Source organism: Lithobates pipiens, unplaced genomic scaffold (genome assembly GCF_037356315.1).
Source record: "Lithobates pipiens isolate NorthernLeopardFrog02 unplaced genomic scaffold, aLitPip1_a1.2 Scaffold_13, whole genome shotgun sequence".
NCBI classification, from domain to species: domain Eukaryota; kingdom Metazoa; phylum Chordata; class Amphibia; order Anura; family Ranidae; genus Lithobates; species Lithobates pipiens.
The window spans coordinates 172,993,456-173,014,131 of NW_027507718.1; the positions used below are offsets into that span (position 1 = coordinate 172,993,456).

The 20,676-nt window shown below is 45.6% G+C and overlaps 1 protein-coding gene across 3 annotated transcripts in view; it reads right to left on the reverse strand.

Moving 5' to 3' along the window:
- LOC143974462 (uncharacterized) overlaps positions 1–20,676 on the reverse strand; it is an 86,491-nt gene that overhangs the window by 29,797 nt on the left and 36,018 nt on the right. The window contains exons 2-4 of one of the 3 annotated variants that reach the window (XM_077475895.1): positions 18,504–18,669; positions 10,413–10,472; positions 8,562–8,756 (exon numbers count right to left, since the gene is read on the reverse strand). In XM_077475895.1, coding sequence (XP_077332021.1) covers positions 8,562–8,756; positions 10,413–10,472; positions 18,504–18,609 — 361 coding nt within the window. In that variant the 5' untranslated portion in view covers positions 18,610–18,669. The remainder of the gene's footprint in view (positions 1–8,561; positions 8,757–10,412; positions 10,473–18,503; positions 18,670–20,676) is intronic. The other 2 variants (XM_077475894.1, XM_077475896.1) reach the window with 2 other exon arrangements.

Genomic DNA, 20,676 nt, shown 5'->3' on the forward strand with positions numbered 1-20,676 from the left:
ACCCACAAGGGAAATGTCATACTAGTAACCCAACTCTGGCAACAGCATTATGTTTTTGTAGGGATCTATATTCCCCCCCCCCCCCCCCCCCCACCATCCCAACCTGCTACCCTACTTCAGATTCTGGAGAGGATTGCCCCATACTGCCCTTCCAAGTTACTTTTGCTGGGAGATTTTAACGCAGTTCTAGCTACAGACCTCCACAGGGGAACTATTGAAGTGGGCCTTATCGGCTGGTCTGATGGAGGCCTGGAGGTGGAAACAATCTGCAACTAGAGCTTATTCATGGTTCTCTACCTCATACAAAACTTTCTCCAGATTGATTTTGCCTTCGCTAATCCTGCTATGCTAGCGGATGTGTTAACAGCTCAATATCTCCCCAGTGATCTGTCTGACCATAGCCCTCTGGCTTTGGAGCTGTGGTCCCCAATGGTGCGGAGTGGTTCCATGTGGCATTTGGATGCTCACTGGATATCGTCCCCTGATATCTCAGACCAAGCCCCATCCATTCTGAAAGAATACTGGAGCATTAATGCGGGGTCTTCTTCCCCAGAGGTAACTTGGAATGCTTTTAAGGCTTACACCAGGGGCCATTACATATCTGCCATTGAGGTGGTAAAAACTAACCAACAGGCCTATACAGTGCATCTGCAGTCTGATGTCCAGAATTATTCCAACAGATATGCTTCGGACCCCTCAGTAGCGAACTTTGACTTATTGCAGGCCTCTAAGAGGGCACTACACCTAGAAGAGGTCACTAGACTGACAGTTCACAATGCTAAACAGTTCTTTGAACAAGGGGACAAAAATGGTAAACTGTTAGCCATGATGTCGCAACACTATTCCCCTCTTACAGTGATCTCAGATCACAGGTGTTTTGCGTGATTGCCACAACTTATCAACGCCTCTATGACTCTACACTACCAACCACTTTAAACCCACAATTCCTAGCCTCTCTCCTTGCCCCTCAGATGAGCAAATGCTACACCTGATACGTCCGATCACCTCAGACGAGGTCCTATCTGTTATTCAGTCCCTTCCTGTAAGCAAATCTCTGTGCCCCGATGGCCTCCCCACAGAGTTCTACAAAACTCAGGGCAAGCTGCTGGTGCCTCTTTTAGCTTCCCTTTTCACACATTGTTTAACTGAAGGCCCATGTCTGAGGCACACGTGATCCTCATTTATAAATCCCCTAAAGACCCGAAGTCCTGTGCCTTATACAGACCTAACTAAACTCCTCACAATTAGGATTAATCCTGTCCTGTCCTCTATGATTGAACCTGACCAAACCAGGTTGGTTTATGGTCCACAAGTCTACAGACATTAACATGTGAAGACTGTTCACAAATATTCACGCCCACCATGATAATCAGGGTTCCAGTTATCGTCTTTTTAGATATTGAAAATGCATTTGACACTGTGGAGTGGCCTTTCCTGTGGGAGTTCCTTAGAAGAATGGGGTTCCCCCTGGTTTTTATTCAATGGTTACAAATAATCTACAGGTCCCCGACTGATGCCATCAGATTGGGAGGTCTTCTCTCACCCTCATTCCAGCGGTTCTGAGGTACCCTGTAGGGCTGTCCTCTCTCTCCCCGGCCCTTTTTGCCATTGCCATGGAACATGTGGCTGAATCTGTGTGTGTCACCCCTCATCAGGGACCTGTGGCTGGAGGAGAGGTTACGCAGACGACCTCCTGTTCCTACATGATGCTGGTCCCTTCCTGCAAGGTGCATTACAGGTCTTGAACTAATTTTCAGTTGTGAATGGGCTCAAGGTGAACTGGTCCAAATCCGTACTGTTTGCTATTGAGCTCAAAAAGGACATGGCGGCCGATTTACAGCCTCAATGGATAGATGGATAGATGAATTCACTTACCTAGAGGTCTCCCGTGAAATTACCAACTACATCCCATTGAACCTGACCCCAGTAGTTAAACAGGTCAAGACTAAACTGAAAGCATTTGAGAACCTTCCCCTCTCCCTAATAGGGCGTGTTAACCACATTAAAATGAAAATTCTCCCTAAATTCAACTGTTTCGCAATTCTCCGCAATGGATTCCAAAATCCTTTTTTACGCATTTGCATGGTATGCTCTTCTCTTTTCTTTGGGGTGCACGTACTCCTCGCTTTAAGCTGTCCACATTAATGCGCCCTATGTCACAAGGCGGCCTACCGCTTCCCAAGTGTCATAAATATTATTTTGCTACCCAGCTGGTCACCGTGGCCTGGTGGCTGAATCCAGACTTGACTAATTAATCTAGGGTACTGGAGGCTGCAATACTACGCTCCGTTGAGGGTCTTAAATGTCTGCCTTTTTGTGCACTAGAGCTCCGTATGACTTAACACCCTAAATGCTCACTACTTTCAGGACCTGGAAAGTGGGACTTGCCTGGGAGCATTATTCACACTCCGGGGTTTCCCCAAATTCTCCCCTATGGAAAGACACTATGCTACCTCAACTATTTAAACTCCCTGAGCCTGTGGCCTGGTCTAAATTTAACATCATATTAATGAAAGATGTCACGTCAGATCTATCACTCCACCCCTTTAACTATTTTGTTTCTAACCACAACATCCCCCCAGTGTATCTTTTCAGATATTTACAACTCTCCATTTCTTTCAGGAGTCATATTCCCCCTGAGGAGAGCCAGCTGGCGACAACGGATTTGGAAAGGATTACAAAGTTATGAATGCTCAGAAAATGCCACTTCTATTCTCTATGCACATCTCCTCAGGGTATCTTCTCCGGAGCTATCTGCGCTTCGTCAACGCTGGTTTACTGATGCTCCAGAGTTAAATCCTGAGACAGGGAGGACTTATTGGACTTTTCATTTAATATGTTAGTCTCCCTATGTGACCATCTCACCCAACTCAAAATTGTCCACAGAGCTCACCTTACCCGTATAAACTATATAAAATGGGACCTGCCCACCCTCCAGCATGCTGGCGCTGTGCTTATCCTCAAGGGCACTTTTATATTTCTGTAAAAGTTCTATTTTGCACACAGGTACCATCGGTATTCAAGTCGCTGGCCGACGCCCCCATTGCCCTCTTCCCAAAGATGTGCCTGCAGGGCCTGATTGAGGATAGAATTCCTAGAGTAGCAGAGAGAACCAGGACTGGTCTCATCCTAGGAATACTCATTCTCATGCTAGGAAAGCTATTACGCTCCACTGGAAAAAACAATACACTCTTCATTTCTTTCTGGAAACTGCAAGTTAATAATGCCCTACCATATTATAAAAATACATACCATCATAGAGTTTGTCCCCAAAAATATGATAAGGTCTGGGCGAAATGGCTAGAGGAGCCCTTTACGGCGGTGGATACTTAAATCCCTGCACATATTATCTTTCGATAGAGGCTTATTGCTTAACGGTGCATGGGGCTCCTTTATGCTTCCGAAAATGTTGACCAGAATGGTCTGTGATACACCGGTTTGCCTAATTTTTATTTTTTGTGTTGTACGGTGTACATCTCTGAGGCCGCACTATAATAGGCCTAATATTCTTGCCTTGGCATTGTATGTGCCCGTGTGGGCCAAGTGCCCGAGACTGGAATGTTGCACTTTGTTACGTGCACAGTTTTGTACCATATTGAAAATGAATAAAAAGAGCTTAATACATTTTTTTTTGTATATATGTCATGCTTTAAAATTGCATCTGCCCATGGCATAGCGCCACACTACGATACCTAAAAATCTGCTTAAGCGACACTTGAAAGACATTACAGGTTACCAATTTAGGGTAACACAGGAGGTCTGGAGCGAAAATTATTGCTCTCACTGGGAGGTTTGAGGTGATATTTCGGGCAGGACCAGTGTTCACATTTGTGTTCAAGCATGGGCAAAAAGGCGCTTTATTTTTATTTAAAAAAACATTTTTACAGTCGCTTTAATTTTTATTATAAATTTTATTGGTAATCACAAGGGATAAACAGCATCCCTTGTGACAGCATGGGCCATGACAGGTCCTCTTTAAGGATAGATCTAGGAACTATTAGACCCCAGGCCTCTCCTCTGGCCTCCATAGTAGCCAACCAGACACAGATCGGTCTGATTGGCTGCTTCCCAGGCCAGTGACAACCCGATTCTGACATTACACAGTGGGAGGAACAACATCAGTTCTTCTACGTGCCCAGACCCAGATGCTGCCAGTCGTTTCCTTACCAGGACAGTGGAAACATTTGGAAACACTGGCTCTGTTTACACTAGTACTTATATGGTGGTTGTGACAGACCTAGCCAGGACAGAGACTTTTGGAGAGGACGGAATGCTAGCCTCTTGCTGTGTGATTATGGGCCCTGGCATTTGGGAGAATGGTGCTCTTTGTGAGCTGTATACCTGGGGACCCCTGAGTTGGTGTTACTTTGGATTCAGGTCCATGTCCCCCCAAGACACACAGACTCTGGGAACCCTGTATATGCCATATTAGAAATAGTGGCCGATTCATAATGCTGGGACAAATACTGTTAGCAGATGCTGATATCAACTCCAGCCACCTGTCTGTCTGTTGTCTGCTATAATGTAAATTAGTCTAGTATGACTTGTCACAGCTTCTAAGAGTCTTTCACCCATTGTTGTTTGTGCTAATTAACCCTGCAATTGTATGAAGGAGTTCTGTGTTCAGATGTATGATAATGTGTATTGTAGTTAGGGAGTCACATCGGCTGCTTTACGGGATTAATTAGCTCATGTTAATTTATGTTTCTAGTTACAGGTGTATTGTTAGAGTAATATGAGCAGGAGGTAGGAACCTCCTCTTTAACAGTATATAAGACTTGTATTCTTGTTCTAATAAACTGTTTGAAGTTTTATCCTACACTGAGCTATGACTAGTGTATGGGAAAGCTAAGGGGTCTTAGATTGTGTGGTACTGCACAGAGGAGCGATATGGCGAACAGGCTCATCTTGGATACGGGAGTCCGTCACATCGGTAATCAGGGCGCTGGTATGGGGTATGGTGGTGATCTGGATGCTGATATGGGTTATGGCAGTGATCAGGACGCTGGTATGGCAGTAATCAGGATGCTGGTATGGGGTATGGCAGTGATCAGGATGCTGGTATGGGGTATGGCAGTGATCAGGATGCTGGTATGGGGCCTGGCAGTGATCAGGAAACTGGTATGGGGCCTGCCAGTGATCAGGACGCTAGTATGGGGCCTGGCAATGATCAGCACGCTGGTATGGGGTATGGCAGTGATCAGGACAATGGTAAGGTGTAATTGCATGAGAACTGGTGACAATGGGAAAGCTGAAAGGGGCTACCTGTATACTTTAATAATTGAAAAGGGGTCCTGCGCAAATCGTGCCACTCATATTATGTAATCAAGGAACTCGAAATGATAAATCGTGAAAAAATCAACATATATAATAAAAGAAAAAAATGTCCATAAAAAAGCACAAAAACGTTTTTGTGCTTTTTTATGGACATTTTTTTCTTTTATTATATATGTTGATTTTTTCACGATTTATCATTTCGAGTTCCTTGATTACATTATATGAGTGGCACGATTTGCGCAGGACCCCTTTTCAATTATTATTCATTTGATAGTTTGTGTTCACTATTTTTGTCTTGCTGCATTTTTTTGCACTATTGATTAGCACATGCACTTTATATCACTCAGTGGTTCACATTTCATTTATTTACTGATTTTATCTTTTTATATATTTCTTTCCATTTATTTATGATTACTAGTTTAGACATTGATTCACTTTAGTCACTTTTTTCACCGAGTGGCGCGAGGGCTTATTTTCTTTACATTTTCTTTACCTGTATACTTTATTGTTACACTTGAGGCAGTGATCAGAGACACTGGGGCAGGCTGGCACTGCAGTCTGAGTGTGCATTCAGGCTGAAAGGCTGCTGTACACTCACAGGCTGCAGCATTGGTGCTCTCTGCTCTCACAGCCGATCTGTGTGAGAGCAGAGAGAACCGATTATGTGATTGCTGTGATTGGAAACAGCAATCACATGGTACAAGACCATTTAAACCGCTGTGTCTGGGGCACGCACAGATCAGCAGGCTCCTGGTGTGCGCGCTGCGAGGCAACATAGAGGTATGTTAAACCCCATTTTCGCTGCTTCCTGTCTGCCCACAGCCTACAAACAGTTAAAGCAACAATCAACACTCCTATTAAGATCAGTATTCAATAGTTACAGACTGGAGCTGAAGGGTACTTTAAAAAGCTTCAGCAAAGTCTTCTCAAAACTCTGCTAATGCATTGTCAAAGCTTGCTGTTCACACTGCTCTTGTACAAGCTTAAGCCTGTGATAAACAGGCCTTACTGAAATGTGTTTGTCAATTCTAGCTCCCCTCTACTCTCTGCAGAACACATCGGGGGGATTTACTAAAACTACAGCGTGCAACATGCATAGAAACCAATCAGCTTCCAGGTTTTATTGTCAAAGCTTAATTGAACAAGTTAGAAGCTGATTAATTACCATGCTCAGCTGCACCAGATTTTGAATGCTCCAGTTTAAGTAAATCTCCCCATCATGTCCCACTCCAGCTTAAAAGTGTGCCTTCTAGTATAACTAAAGGAATTTTTTTTGTTTTTGGATAGAGTTTGAGAGGAATTGGAACACCGGTCAGGCTTTTATAAAGTGAAAGTAAAAGAAAATCAAAAAAATAAATAAAAATAAAAAATTTGGGTCGTCACCAGAACAGGAATAGAGGGAAAATTTTCCAGTGGTGATACTAGTTCAGGTGACCCTGGTGACAACCAAAGATTCCCTTTTACTTCCTATTTTAGCTAGAGGTCAACCGATATGGGTTTTTCTCTGGCCGATGCTGATATTTAGAAATCGTGGCGGCTGATATATGATGCCGATTTTTTTGGGCCGATATGTTAGGCCGATTTTTCTTTTTTCTTTCCCCTTTTCTCCCCCCCCCCCCCTTCATCTCATAAAATCTAACAGACACCTTTCACACTGGGGCATTTTTCAGGCACGTTTGGGCTAAAAATAGCACCTGTAAAGTGCCTGCAAAATGGCTCCCCTGCAGTCTGTGTGAAAGCCAGAGTGCTTTCACACTAAGGCGATGCGCTGGCAGGATGTTAAAAAAAAAAGTCCTGCAAGCAGCACGTTTTGGAGTGGTGTATACTGCTCCTCCACCATTCCTGCCCATTGAAATGAATGGGCACCACTGCCGAAGCACATGCAATGCGATTTGGCAGCGGCGCTTCACGGGCGCATTTAACCTCTTCCTCGGCCACTAGCTGGGTTATAAGTGCCCCGTTAGCAGCCGAATAGCGCCACTAAAATCACAGTAAAGCGCCGCTAAAACTAGCAGCGTTTTACCGTCAACGCCTGCCCGCTCCAGTGTGAAAGCAGCCTTAAGTAATACAGCAAATTTCTTACATTTAAACATTTATTAAACAAAAGAAACCTCCATTTAGTTCACTTGTATGTATAATTTAGATGAAAAAATATAATACAATAAAAAAAAAAATATATATATATATATATATATATATATATATATATATATATATATATTAAAATATTAAATACACAAAAACAGGTAATCAAACCTTTTTGACCAAAAAAAAAAAAAAAAGGGCTAACTTTACGGTTTTCGTTTTTTTAAAAGCATTAGTGTATTTTTTCCAAAAAAAATTGCGTTTGAAAGACCTCTGCGCAAATGCCGTGTGACATAAAATATTGCAACAACCGCTATTTTATTCCCTAGGGTCTCTGCTAAAAATATATATATAATTTTTGGGGGTTCTAAGTGATTTTCTAGCAGAAAATACGGGATTTTTACTTGTAAGCAAGAAGTGGCAGAAAAGATTTTGTCTTTAAATGATTAAACTGAGAACTCCTACACACAGCTCAGTTCATTCATAAGTGCCCGTTCACACTACCGCGACTTGTCAGGCGACTTAGCCGCCTGACAAGTCGTGCTCCGTTCTGTACTATGGAACCGTTCTAATAGGAGCGACTCAAGTCGCTCCGACTTAGAAAAAGGTTCCTGTAGTATTTTCGGGGCGACTTCAGGCGACTTGCATTGACTTCTATACAGAAGTCATTTTGCAAGTCGCCGCTGAAGTCGTGTGCAGGTCGCGTCTGAGTCGCGCTGCAAGTCGCGTCGCCCCTGTGTGAACGGGCACTAAGTGTAAACATTTGCTCTTTTCTTGGCAGACTGCCCAGAGAGGAAACAAGTTACTTCACTGAAGACTTAGGCAACTTGCAGTGACTTCTATTACAGAAGTCATTTGCAAGTTGCGCTGAAGATAATTGGCCTTTTTATCAGCACAATCGGCTGATGCTGATTAAAAAACACCAAATATCGGCCAGCCGATATATGTCAAACACCTCTGAAAAGTGGTCCACTGCAGAAAAGCATACATCAGAGGCAAATATAACAATTGGAAACAGTATGTACGAGAGACAGGCATAGGCCGATCCTTGACAAAGCAAGTGACTATTACTTAGGGCAGGAAAAAAAATTAGCAAGATTATTTTTGAAAGCAGGATAAAAATAAAATAAATATTAATAATTAAAAAAAAAGATTTTGAAATCTATTTTCAGGTGAACTGTCCCTTCCAGCAACCTTACCTTGTTCTTTTTGCAAACATCCCCCTGTTTCATCTCCAATAAAAAATAATCCTTCATCAAAGCTGATCTGATCATATTTTTCAAAGTTTACTAAAAGGTGTGATGGAAGTGGGTGATATAGGGTGCTGCCATTGGGCTTCCACTTTTCAGACTGGAAGATTTCTTGGTGGGCATGCAGCTGTACAAAACAAGTTCCTAAAAAAAAAAAAATACCACAAAGTAAATGCAGGCTATTATTCAAAAGGTGATTGATCTCCCTAAAAACAAGAATACAAAATTTCTATTATTTTTACATTTAGAATATTGTTATTATGAAGTTTGGAAGAAGGGCAGTGGCGGCTGGAAGTTTTAAGATGGTGGGGCGCCAGACCCCGCCCTTCCATTTGGACCCCTCCCAATTCTCATAATCCTCACCTCTTATAGCCTCCACCCGCTTCGTCCCCTGTATTCCACTTACTTCCAACTATAGCAATAGTGCTGTAACCTATAGTGATAACACATAGTGACAACCAGCCCCAGCCTTCATGACGGAACAGCTCACTGCTTACTATTGGCATGCAAGAGCCCCTCAATCGGCCGGAGGTGCAGTGATCAGTCTGGATTATTTCTGGGAAAAAGTCCTGTGTCCTCTTCTATTCAGTTTACTGTACACAGCCACCCTCTCCTCTTCACCAGTCAATGCGGGCTCTCCACACTCTGGACAGGGATTGGGCTGTGCAGTGACAGAGGGCATGGACCGATCACTAGGTACTGCGCTGATTATCGCACAATGAGACGGTGTGGGCAGCAGTTAAGATATAACCAGTCAGGCACCATAGTGATGACAGGGAGCAGTACCCTGCAACACACTGGCGGGAAGGTGTCCATACCATATACACTGGCTGGCATCTCATTTGCTGACTGTACCCCCATCATGTACAAGTTCCTGCACACAGTATGGGGAGTCTACAATTCTCAGCCCTGTCCTGTCACCAGTGATACTTTACACTATACCAGGGCTCAAAATGTCAAGTCCCGAGATACTAGCCAGGCCTCAAGGGTTACTCGCCACCAGTTGCCCCACCCAACCCCGCCCCACAACGCGGCCCACCTCGCCCCTAAACACGCAATTTAAAAAAAATGATCTAATTTAATGACACTTAAATGTTTTAGGCACAAGTTATAAAAAAAATTAACAACTTTATCCGTGCCCACCAATGCAGCCTGTGCCCCCATCCACCATGCAGCCCGTGTCCACCATCCACCCTGTGCCAACCAAGCAGCCTACCTGTGCAGGGGAGGAGAGGAACAGGAGAGCGGCCCGGATGTTCAGAGCGCAGCCAGGGAACACAGCGATATTGGCTTTCATTTCACATTGCTGTGTTCCCGCCGCTCAAAGTCATATACAGCCCCGCCCCCCTGGCTGGGGAACTGACTGACAGATCACCTGGCCCGGGATAGGACGTGTGATCTGTCTATTAAAGTCCTTGGTCTGACAGCGAGCGGCAGTGAACACGGCAATGTGAAATGAAAGCCAATATCGCTGTGTTCGCTGCGCTCTGAAAATCCAGGCCACTCTCTCGCCTTTCCTTGATCGCTGGGAGAAGGATTCCCATTCCACCCAGGCTACCGGCGGTGCTCGCCCCACTCCAGGCAGCCCTTCCTCGCCAGCCCTCAAAATGCACTCGCAAAATGCGAGCAGGCAACTGTACTTTTGAGGGCTGCACTATACACACTATACTATAGGACAGGAACCAACACTATGTATTAAAGTAATGAAGCTGGCACAACACTATAAGAGAGGCGACAACACTGTACTATATCACACTGAACAATTTTAGTGGACCTTGCACTGTTCTATATCGCTCTTACCCTGTTGGTGGCGGTGATTGGCCGGTATTTCTCCTCCCCCGGAATGGTGGCAATTCATGTCTAGTTAATAAAACAATACAATAGATAGATAAAGCAGTACATTACCAATCAGAATCCATCTTCCTCTGGTCTTGCATTAGTAAAATAAATTATATTTTAATTGGGTGCTTTAAATTGCTGCACTTAGCATTGTTGGGAAAATATGAGAATAGTATAGCACTAATCTCACTGAGACAGGGTGAATTTTCACAGTACGTTTCATTTTTCCGTTTAACCACTGGTGAACTGTTTCAGGGACAATATGCTCAGGGGGCTCCCATCCCTGGTGTACGGCTCTCAGCTCCACACTGTGTACACTGTCTTTCCACATGCCGGGAAGAAGACTCCAAGCATCATCCTGCCCGCCACACCCCAGACCACCTCCCATCACACACCTTTCACGTGCCAGGAGGTGCAACTCTGTGCGGGCACACCTACCGATCCCCAGAAACCTACCTGGCGAGGATGGGCTGCCCCTATTCCAGGCTTGGCGACTACTATCCTGGGAGCTGGACCTTCCAGATCTCCATCCCCTGGTGCAGGGAGCAAATTAGGGAGCTCAATAGGCATGCCAGGTCAGTATTTCAGGCCCGCCCTAATAAACTCCCATTAAAGAGAGGACAGACAGGCAGACAGTAAGCATGGAGAAACTTACTCAGGGTTTCTAAATTACAGTGTAATGATTTTTCGAACAGACGGTCTGTTGCTAGGCAGATTAGAAAAAAACTAAAAAAAAAAATCTAATTTACCTAGCAACAGCAGAGAGTGAGAGAGACCAAAATATACCGATACAGTATCTCACAAAAGTGAGTATACCCCTCACATTTTTGTAAATGTTTCATTATATCTTTTCATGTGACAACACTGAAGAAATTACACTTTGCTGCAATGTAAAGTAGTGAGTATACAGCTTGTAGAACAGTGTAAATTTGCTGTCCCCTCAAAATAATGCAACACACAGCCATTAATGTCTGTTTAAAAATCGCTGGCAACAAAAGGGAGTACAGCCCTAAGTGAAAATGTCCAAATTGGGCCCAAAGTGTCAGTATTTTGTGTGGCCACCATTATATTCCAGCACTGCCTTAACCCTCTTGGGCATGGAGTTCACCAGAGCTTCATAGGTTGCTACTGGAGTCCTCTTCCACTCCTCCATGATGACATCACGGAGCTGGTGGATGTTAGAGATCTTGCATTCCTCCAACTTCCATTTGAGGATTCCCAGCAGATGCTCAATAGGGTTTAGATCTGGAGACATGCTTGGCCAGTCCATCACCTTTACCCTCAGCTTCTTTAGCAAGGCAGTGCTCGTCTTGGAGGCGTGTTTGGGGTCATTATGCTGGAATACTGCCCTGCAGCTCAGTCTCTGAAGGGAGGAGATCATGCTCCGCTTCAGTACATGTTGGCATTCATGGTTTCCTCAATAAACTGTAGCTCTCCAGTGTCGGCAGCACTCATGCAGCCCCAGACCATGACACTTCCACCACCATGCTTGACTGTAGGCAAGACACACTTGTCTTTGTACTTCTCACCTGGTTGCCGCGACACACGCTTGACACTATCTGAACCAAATAAGTTTATCTTGGTCTAATCAGACCACAGGACATGGTTTCAGTAATCCATGTGCTTAGTCTACTTGTATTCAGCTGTCGTGTTTCTGGGATGACAGCCATGCAAACCAACGTGATGCAGTGTGTGGCATATGGTCTGAGCACTGACAGGCTGACCCCTACCCATTCAACCTCTGCAGCAATGCTGGCAGCACTCATACGTCATAAGTTTCGACATTAATGGCTGTGTGTCAAATTATTTTGAGGGGACTGCAAATTTACACAAGCTGTACACTCACTACTTTACATCGTAGAAAAATAGGATTTTTTTACTCACCGTAGCTCTTCTTGACCTTAGGGTTATATCGCTTCAAAGAAAAGGATTTTACGATCACAAAAATCCTATTTTCTCTATCATTCATTGACGGACACAGCAGTCTTCTTGACCTTAGAGATGTCCCCAAGCAGTGTCAAAGAAAAAAGAGCAAACAATAACTCCACCCACAACAACCATAGCTCCTCAATGGAGGAGTTGCAATCTTAAACAGCCGCCTGCAAAACCTTGCCTCTTGAAGCAAGCATCCGAAGATGTGCTCACATCAACCTTGTAAAATTTGGAGAGTGTGAACGGATGACCAGGTCACCGCCTTACACACCTGAGGAACAGACGCTTGATGTCAGAAAGCCCAATCGCACCTGGTAGAATGTGCCATGACTGTGAAGGGAGGCGCCCCTTCCCCTTATGGCCTAAGTCTGAACCACAATCTGTCTGTTCCACATGAAATGGTGGCCGATGAGACCGCCAGTCCCTTCTTCGGTCCAGCCACCGATACAAACAGCGAGTCCGACCTCCGAAAAAGGAGCCGCAGCAGATAGATACACCCCAGAGCCCAGACCACGTCCAAGGAATGCAAAGCCACCTCTTTGGGGTGTGAGGGCCGAGGACATAATGACGGAAGCACAATGTTCTCATTTAGATGAAAGCCCAAAACAACCTTTGGAAGAAACGAAGGCTGCGGACGCAGCACTGCCTTAACCTTGTGGAGGATCAAGTAGGGAGACTTGCCAGACAAGGCCGCCAACTCAGAAACCCTCCTGGCAGATGTAATGGCCATTAGAAAGACTACTTTCTGAGAGAGTGTCAATAAGAGAATCTCCCTAATGTTTTCAAACGACGGTTTCTGAAGCACCGAGCGCACCAGATTCAAATCCCACGGAGGTAGAGGTGGTCGAACCGGAGGGGCAATACGTCGGACCCCCTGAACAAACGTACTCACCAATGAATGAGTCGCCAAGGGATGCTGGAAAAAAAAAAAAAAAAAAGACAGCCAAAAGCGGATATCTGCCTCTTAATGGTGCTTAATGCAAGTTTCTGATCCACAACTCACTGCAAAAACAGCAGGATACTGGAAACTGAATACGTACACGGACGCCACCCCATCTCCTCACACATGGAGATGTAGGCCTTCCACGTACGAGAAGATAGCTTCCGTACCCTCAATATAGTGGATATTACCGAATCCGATAGACCTCGGTCCCTTAGCATCTGGCTTTCAACAGCCATGCCGTTAAAGCCAGTGACGGTAAAGCAGGATGAAATATTGCACCTTGTGGCAGAAGGTTCTCTCGCATTGGCAGTTACCAAGGAACATCCGCCAACATTCGTACTATGTCAGCGTACCACAGACGCCAAGGCCAATCTGGGACAATCGAGCATAAATCAGTCGATAATTCCCCCATGGAGCCACCAACGCGTCCGCCCAGGGATCCTTTGACTTGGCCACAAACGTCTGTACCGATTAAGTCAACAAGCCAAGAGATCTACATCTGGCATGCCCCACCTTAGGCAAAGGAGCCGAAATACATCTGGATGTAGCGACTATTCCCCTTGGTCCAGCATCTGACGAGTTAGTAGTCCACCTGACAGTTTTCTACGTCTGGAATGTACACGGCCAACAGAGCCGGCACGCGCCACCCTGCCCACCGCAGGATGTGAGCGACCTCCAGTGCTGCAGCTAAGCTCCTTGTTCCTCCTTGATAGTTGACATACGCCACCGCTGTGGCGTTGTCTGACTGGATCCTGACTGGATGCCCCTGCAGCCTCTGTGACCATGTGGAGAGAGGCACTGCCCGATTGCCCGAAGTTCCAGCACGTTGATCGGCAGGCGGGATTCTTCCTGGGTCCACCGACCCTGGGCTGACTGTACTCCCCAACCTCCCTCACAACCGGTCAGGCTGGCATCCGTTGTGATCACCATCCAATGAAGAGGAAGGAACGACTTCCCGGACCGAAGAGCCGGCCACCTCAGCCTGCCGGCGACCTCAGTAGGGAGTACCTGACTAGCTGGCTTACACAAACCTGACAGTCCAGGGACAATGGAGATTTGTCCCATTTTGACTGGATCTCCTTTTGCAAGACTCGAGTGTGGAATTGAGCATACGGTACTGCTTCGAAATCGGCTACCATGAGACCGAGAACTCGCATGCAAAAACGCAGCGACGACTCCCTGCAGGACACCAACAACTTCACCGCAGCTTGAAGAGTCTGCAGCTTGTCTGAAGGGAGAAAGACTCTCGCCTCCGTGGTACTCCAGACATTGAGTCGGCACCAAAACCGACTTCTGTAGGTTCAGTACCCAAACTCTCGAAGAGTTTGCATGATGATTGCCAACATCCTCCCTTAATTCTGAGGCGGAAGCTGCCCTCCGGAGGAGGTCATCCAGATAAAACCACGATTGAGAACCCTCGCTGCCTTAGCAAAGCCAAAATTTGGGCTAGCACCTTGGTGAAGACCCTCGGTGCCAACGCCAGGCCAAAAGGGAGCTACAAATTGGTAGTGCTCGTCCCTGATCGCAAATCGCAGAAACTTCTGATGATTGATGCATATGGGAACATGCAAGTATGCGTCCTTGATGTCCAGGGATGCCAGACAATTCCCCTGATAGAGTGCAGTGACCACTGAGTGAACTGATTCCATCCTGAACCTTTGTACTTTCACAAAGCTGTTGAGGGCCTTGAGGTGAAGGACCGGGACGGACCCCTTCCTTCTTTGGGACTACAAACAGATTGGAGTAGAATCCCTAAAACCTTTCCGGCGTCGGTAAAGGTACAATCACCCCGCGCAGCAGCAGGCCCTGTACTGCCCCAAACAGGGCCTCCCGGCCAGCCAGAAGGTTGGAGGAAAAAAAATCTGTTTGGCAGTCAAGAAAAACAAATTAACTATCTTGTACCCTGAGGAAACCAGTTCTCAGACCCACTGGTCTTAAAGTAGGGAGGTTCACCGGGCTGAAAACTCCCAAAGGCGACCCCCCACCCGAGAGTCGGGTGGTGGAAAACCTTTATGCAGTAACAGATTTGCTCGCAGGCTTGTTTGGCTTGCGAAACCAGGGACGCTTTTTCCTTCAGCAGACACCTTTCAGACTGGGAACGCTTACCTGCGACCCGGGTGGTCGAAAAATCCACTTCTGAGCGGAAAAGGAGGGCCCTTGTCTACAGCGTTTCTCCTTCCCCTTTATGGACTGTGGGAGTAATGTACTCTTACCCCCAGTAACATTCTTAATAATGTCATCTAGCGAGGCTCCAAATAGCCTCTCTCCCTGGTAGGGCAAGACCACCAGTGCTTTCTTAGATGCCTGGTCCGCAGACCAGCATTTTAGCCAAATCAGCCGTATCTAAGGCCGCATCACAGACATACTTAAGGCCCTGCACCAAATGGTCCGCCAGCTCCATGCAGACTGGGGAAGCCTGTTGCTTCTCCAATTCACAATGCAACAATTTAGCCCATTTAGTAAGTGTCTGTGATACCAGGGTCATAGGCTATCACTGGCCGCAATGCTGATCACACCACAGTAAACATGGACCGGGCAACTGCCTCGGCCCTTCTGTCGGCAGGGTCCTTGAAAGCAGGAGTCCCTTCTACCGGAATCGTGGTTACCTTATTTAACCTGGATAACGGGGGGGGGGTCAACAATTCGAGATGTCCATTTCTTCAGGAGTCTCTCCTCAAAGGGGTAATGCACCGCCATGCGTTTCGGGACTGAAAAGGCCCGCTACGGTTTTCCCCACTCCTTGTAAATAAACTTATCAAAGTAAGTTGGGTAAGGAAACACCTTAGCCGTGCTTGTGGGAGCCGAAAGGGACCGACGCCTCTGTAGATGCCCTCGCTGTATCCTCCATTTTTTGGGTATCCCGCACCGCTGTAATAAGTGCTCCTACAAGCGCCTTTTCCCAGACACTGAGTCATCCTCACTATCCTGGTCCGCATCCTCTGATAGATCAGAACAGGGGCCGCCTGTCAGGTAGGTTCACGGGAACCAGTTGCAATAACAGGGATGTCTGGGGAAGAAGCGCCAGCTTCTGACGCCATGCTGACCCACACTCACCTGTCACCACTTAGGGACCCAAGGCAAGTCACACAAAAAGTCCACACTCCTAGCTGCCACAGACTGAGGGGCCCCCCTCATGACGCACCACCCTGACCCAGGTATTGCGCTGTGCTGTTGCTGTCCACTCTTCCCTGTGTCCTCCACGAGGTCTGTGTGGAAAGCGCACTGTTCTAGAAGAAAACAAGCACGGAGTGCTAGAGGCAAAACTACCTGAGGCTACTAGAAAATGGCCACCCTTGCCACCTCAGCAGAAACGTCTGAGGGTGCCAAGAAAATGGCTGCCGCACTACTAGAAAATGGCTGAAATGCAAAAAAAACTGTCTGTGGCTACAAAAAAAATGTCCGCAGCCCCAGGAAAATGGCAGCGGCAGCCTCCCCACATGTCTCACACAGCACAAACACCCCACTGTGGCCCAAAAACAGGGAAGAGGAGGAGAGGACCCCCAACCCTCAGTGCAGCCCCCTGCCAGGACCCAGAGCCCGCCCCCCCCCCCGAGGACCCCGGCCAGGTACGTGCACCGCACCCCCATGTGCCCAGTCAAACAGCGGCCCATAGCATAGGGAGGAGGAAAGAGACAGGGAGAGAAGAAAGGGAGTGTGAGAGACGCCCTAATCGACCTCCCAGGGAATTCCCAGCTGCTTCATCCTCAACTTTGCCCTCCTGCAGGGACTGCCGGACGCATTCCACAGACAGACCCATCACCCAAGCAGTACAGGGTGGCTGCCAGCCACGGCACACAAACAGCAGTAGCCCGGTCATATGTGTGCCCCGAAGCATATAGCTCACTGGCCGCCCCTAGATTAGACAGGTCATGTCGTGGCCGACCCAGCGCATAGCTAGGGCCTGCTCACGCTCGATGGCCAAGCTGGGGAGACTACAAGGATCTATATTATCCAGCCTGTCACCCAGCCCGGCTGTTGATTGTAGATCACAGAAATCAAAAATGCAAAAAAAAGAAAAAAAAATACCCAGGACCAATGGTCCCACTGGGAGCCAAGTCCTTCTCCTACACAAGGCAGAAAAAACTGAGCTGCTGGATGCAGTGTGAGGGGTTATGGCCAGTGGGGCCGCCCCCTGGGCGGTACTGTGCAAGTGTTGCTGTTTATAACACTTTGTCTAGTCCTCTCCTAAAGGGGTGATATAACCCTAAGGTCAAGGAGAGCTGCTGTATCCGTCAATGAACAATCGAGAGTATATCTTCAGTGTTGTCACATGGAACGTTATAATAAAATATTTACAAAAATGTGAGGGGGTACTCACTTTTGTGAGATACTGTATAAACAAAGTTAGAAACTGAACAGAAAAAATTATATAGTTTATTTTTATTTATTTTTTTCCTGCAAAATTGGTGAGGCGCTGCCCCAGGAGAACCTATGGACGAGCTTTCACTGAAGGAGGGATATATAAATAATAGACAACACAATATATATCAAAAGCACAGGGTAAAAACTTGTATGAAATGCAATAAAAAAAAACAAAAAACAAAAACTCAACTATATTTGAAGTGTCATACTTTTTCCACACTACAATGCACCGCACATCACACCAGCATTATGTTGTGAACAGGGCACCTAGAAAACAATTGTGTACCCTTGTGGTTATCTGTGTTTATTTAGTGTTGAAAAACACAGGTCACCACACAGAGTGATCAAGCCCTTAAAATGGTCAACCCTTTACAACCACTTTTTGCTGCAGGTAAGCCTACTGTACAATAAGGCTTACCTGTAGCTAACCCTGTATATCTCCTAAACCTGTACGGTTTAGGAGATATCCCCTGTATCTGCATGTGCCCACATCGGCGGCTCCAGTGCATGTTAGTGTGAGTGACATCACCGCGGCTCCAGCCAATCACAGAGCCGGAGCCCGCGATATCTGGAAGTAACTCCGGGATTGATGTCGCTGGCCGGAGTGGTGAACGAGGACCACTGCGGGGGCTTCGATCTAAGGTAAGAAATACATAATGAGCTAGTATGCTATGCATACTAGCTCATTATGCCTTTGTCTTGCAGGTTTTGTTTTTGTTTGTTTTGTACTGGTTTGTTTTGTTCGTGGGTTTACAACCACTTTAAAGAGGAACTTCAGCCCTGTCCATGAATTTTACTTTCCACGTGCCACTTACCTTTGCTGCTATTTGCAGGATAAACATTTTCACAAGGCAGGGATCCTGTGTTGTCCCTTTCATCACCTACTGCTCTTCCCCAGCATGTCCCCTCCTGTACTGCCATCTTGAAATGGGACTTGGGCAGTTTACCTTTAATATTTTTGTTGTTAAAAATGTTCCTTTCCTGTTTAAATTAAACATTTGATATGTTTGTGATTTTCTATTGTGAATAAAATGTAGGTTTGAGTTTTGCAAATTATTGTATTGTTTTTATGTAGATTTTACACAGCGTCCAAACTTTTTTGGAATTGGGGTTGTACATTATTGAAAACCTCTTCATCCAACATGATAATGCCTTTGGTTATTGTTAAAAACTATGAGTCAGTTGTAGAATTTTAAGGTGAATTAAAAAAAAACACAAGCAGTAAGTGTGATGCTCTAAAAACGCACAACAAAATGTTCCCTGCTCAATAAAAAAGCTGCATTTTACCAAGCAGGATAGTGTAAATGTAGCCTAAGAGGGTAGATTCAATCTCCCATTTTTTCACATTTCCTTTCACACTGAGGCAGTTTTCAGGCACTTTAGCGCTAGAAATAGCTTCTGAAAAGTGCCTGAAAACTGCCTCCCATTCACTGCAATGTATGCTTTCACACTGGGGCCATGCTCTTGCAGGACTTAAGAAAAAGTCCTGTAAGCAGCATCTTTGGAGTGGGTTGGGAGTGCTATAAATGGCGCTCCGAAAACGCCCCTGGCCATTTAAATGACTAGGCAGCGCTTTGAAAGCGCAGCAAAACAGGCCTTTTTTTATCTTAAGCTCACATTGTCACGTGACCTTGGATATTTGGAGAATCTTTCTTATTAGTTTTAATCCATTACAAAAAATGTGTCATACTACTCTAATTGTTTATTGTCATTTTAGGACTTTTTTTCCGTAATATAAAAACACATTTAAGTCCAAATATGAGATCTGAGGACTTTTTGACCCCAGATCTCATATTTAAGAGGACCCGTCATGCTTTTTTCTATTACAAGGGATGTTTACATTCCTTGTAATAGGAATAAAAGTGACCCAATATTTTTATTTTTAAAACAGTGTAAAAATAAATAAAATCAAGTAAAATAATAAAAACATTTTTTTAAAACACCCCGTCCTGACTAGCTCGCGCACAGAAGCGAACGCATACGTAAGTAGCGCCCGCATATGAAAATGGTGGTCAAACCACACATTTGAGGTACTGCCACGATTTTTAGTGCGAGAGCAAAAATTCTAGCCCTAGACCTCCTCTGTAACTCAAACCATGCAACCTGTAGTATTTTTTTAAACATCGCTTATGGAGATTTTTTAGGGAAAAAGTTTGACGCCATTCCACGAGAGGGCACAATTTTGAAGCCCGACATGTATCAATTTACTCGGTGTAACATTATCTTTCACAATATAATAATCACAATAATAAAAAAATGGGCCAATTTTACTGTTGCCTTATTTTTTTTTTATTAAAAAAAAATAGGATTTTTGTACTCACCATAAAATCCTTTTCTCTGAAGTTCATTGACGGACAAAGCTCCTTTAAATCTTGACTGTAGGGCTATCACGCCACCTTCAGGCGAGGACTAGGCAGAACATGCAACACATGTAAAAACAGCAGAACTGCATAGCTCCGCCCTCTGGCTATAACCCCTCAGCCTGCTTCATGCAGCTCAGTACCGCATAAAAAGAGGGGTGGGTGCTGTGTCCGTCAATGAACTTCAGAGAAAAGGATTTTACGGCGAGTACAAAAATCCTATTTTCTCTTATGTTCATTGACGGACACAGCTCCTTTAAATCTTGACCGTAGGGATGTACCCAAGCAGTGTCAAAACAGCAAAACATAACTTCACCCATAGGCACCCCTCAACTGAGGAGTTGCCATGTAAAATGACCGTGCCAGAACTTGCGGTCAACGTATGCATCAAAACTAACTTTCTTAAAAAAAAAAAAAAAAAAAAAAAGGTGTACATCGCAACCTTTACACAGCCACCTGCAAAACTTTGCGGCCAAAGCAAGCATCTGAAGATGCGCTTACATCAACTTTGTAGATTTTTGTAAAAGTGTCAAGGGACGACCAAGTCGCCGCCTTACACACCTGGGGAACAGATGCTTGATGTTGGAAAGCCCAGGAGGTCCCAACTGCCGTGGTGGAATGGCCCATG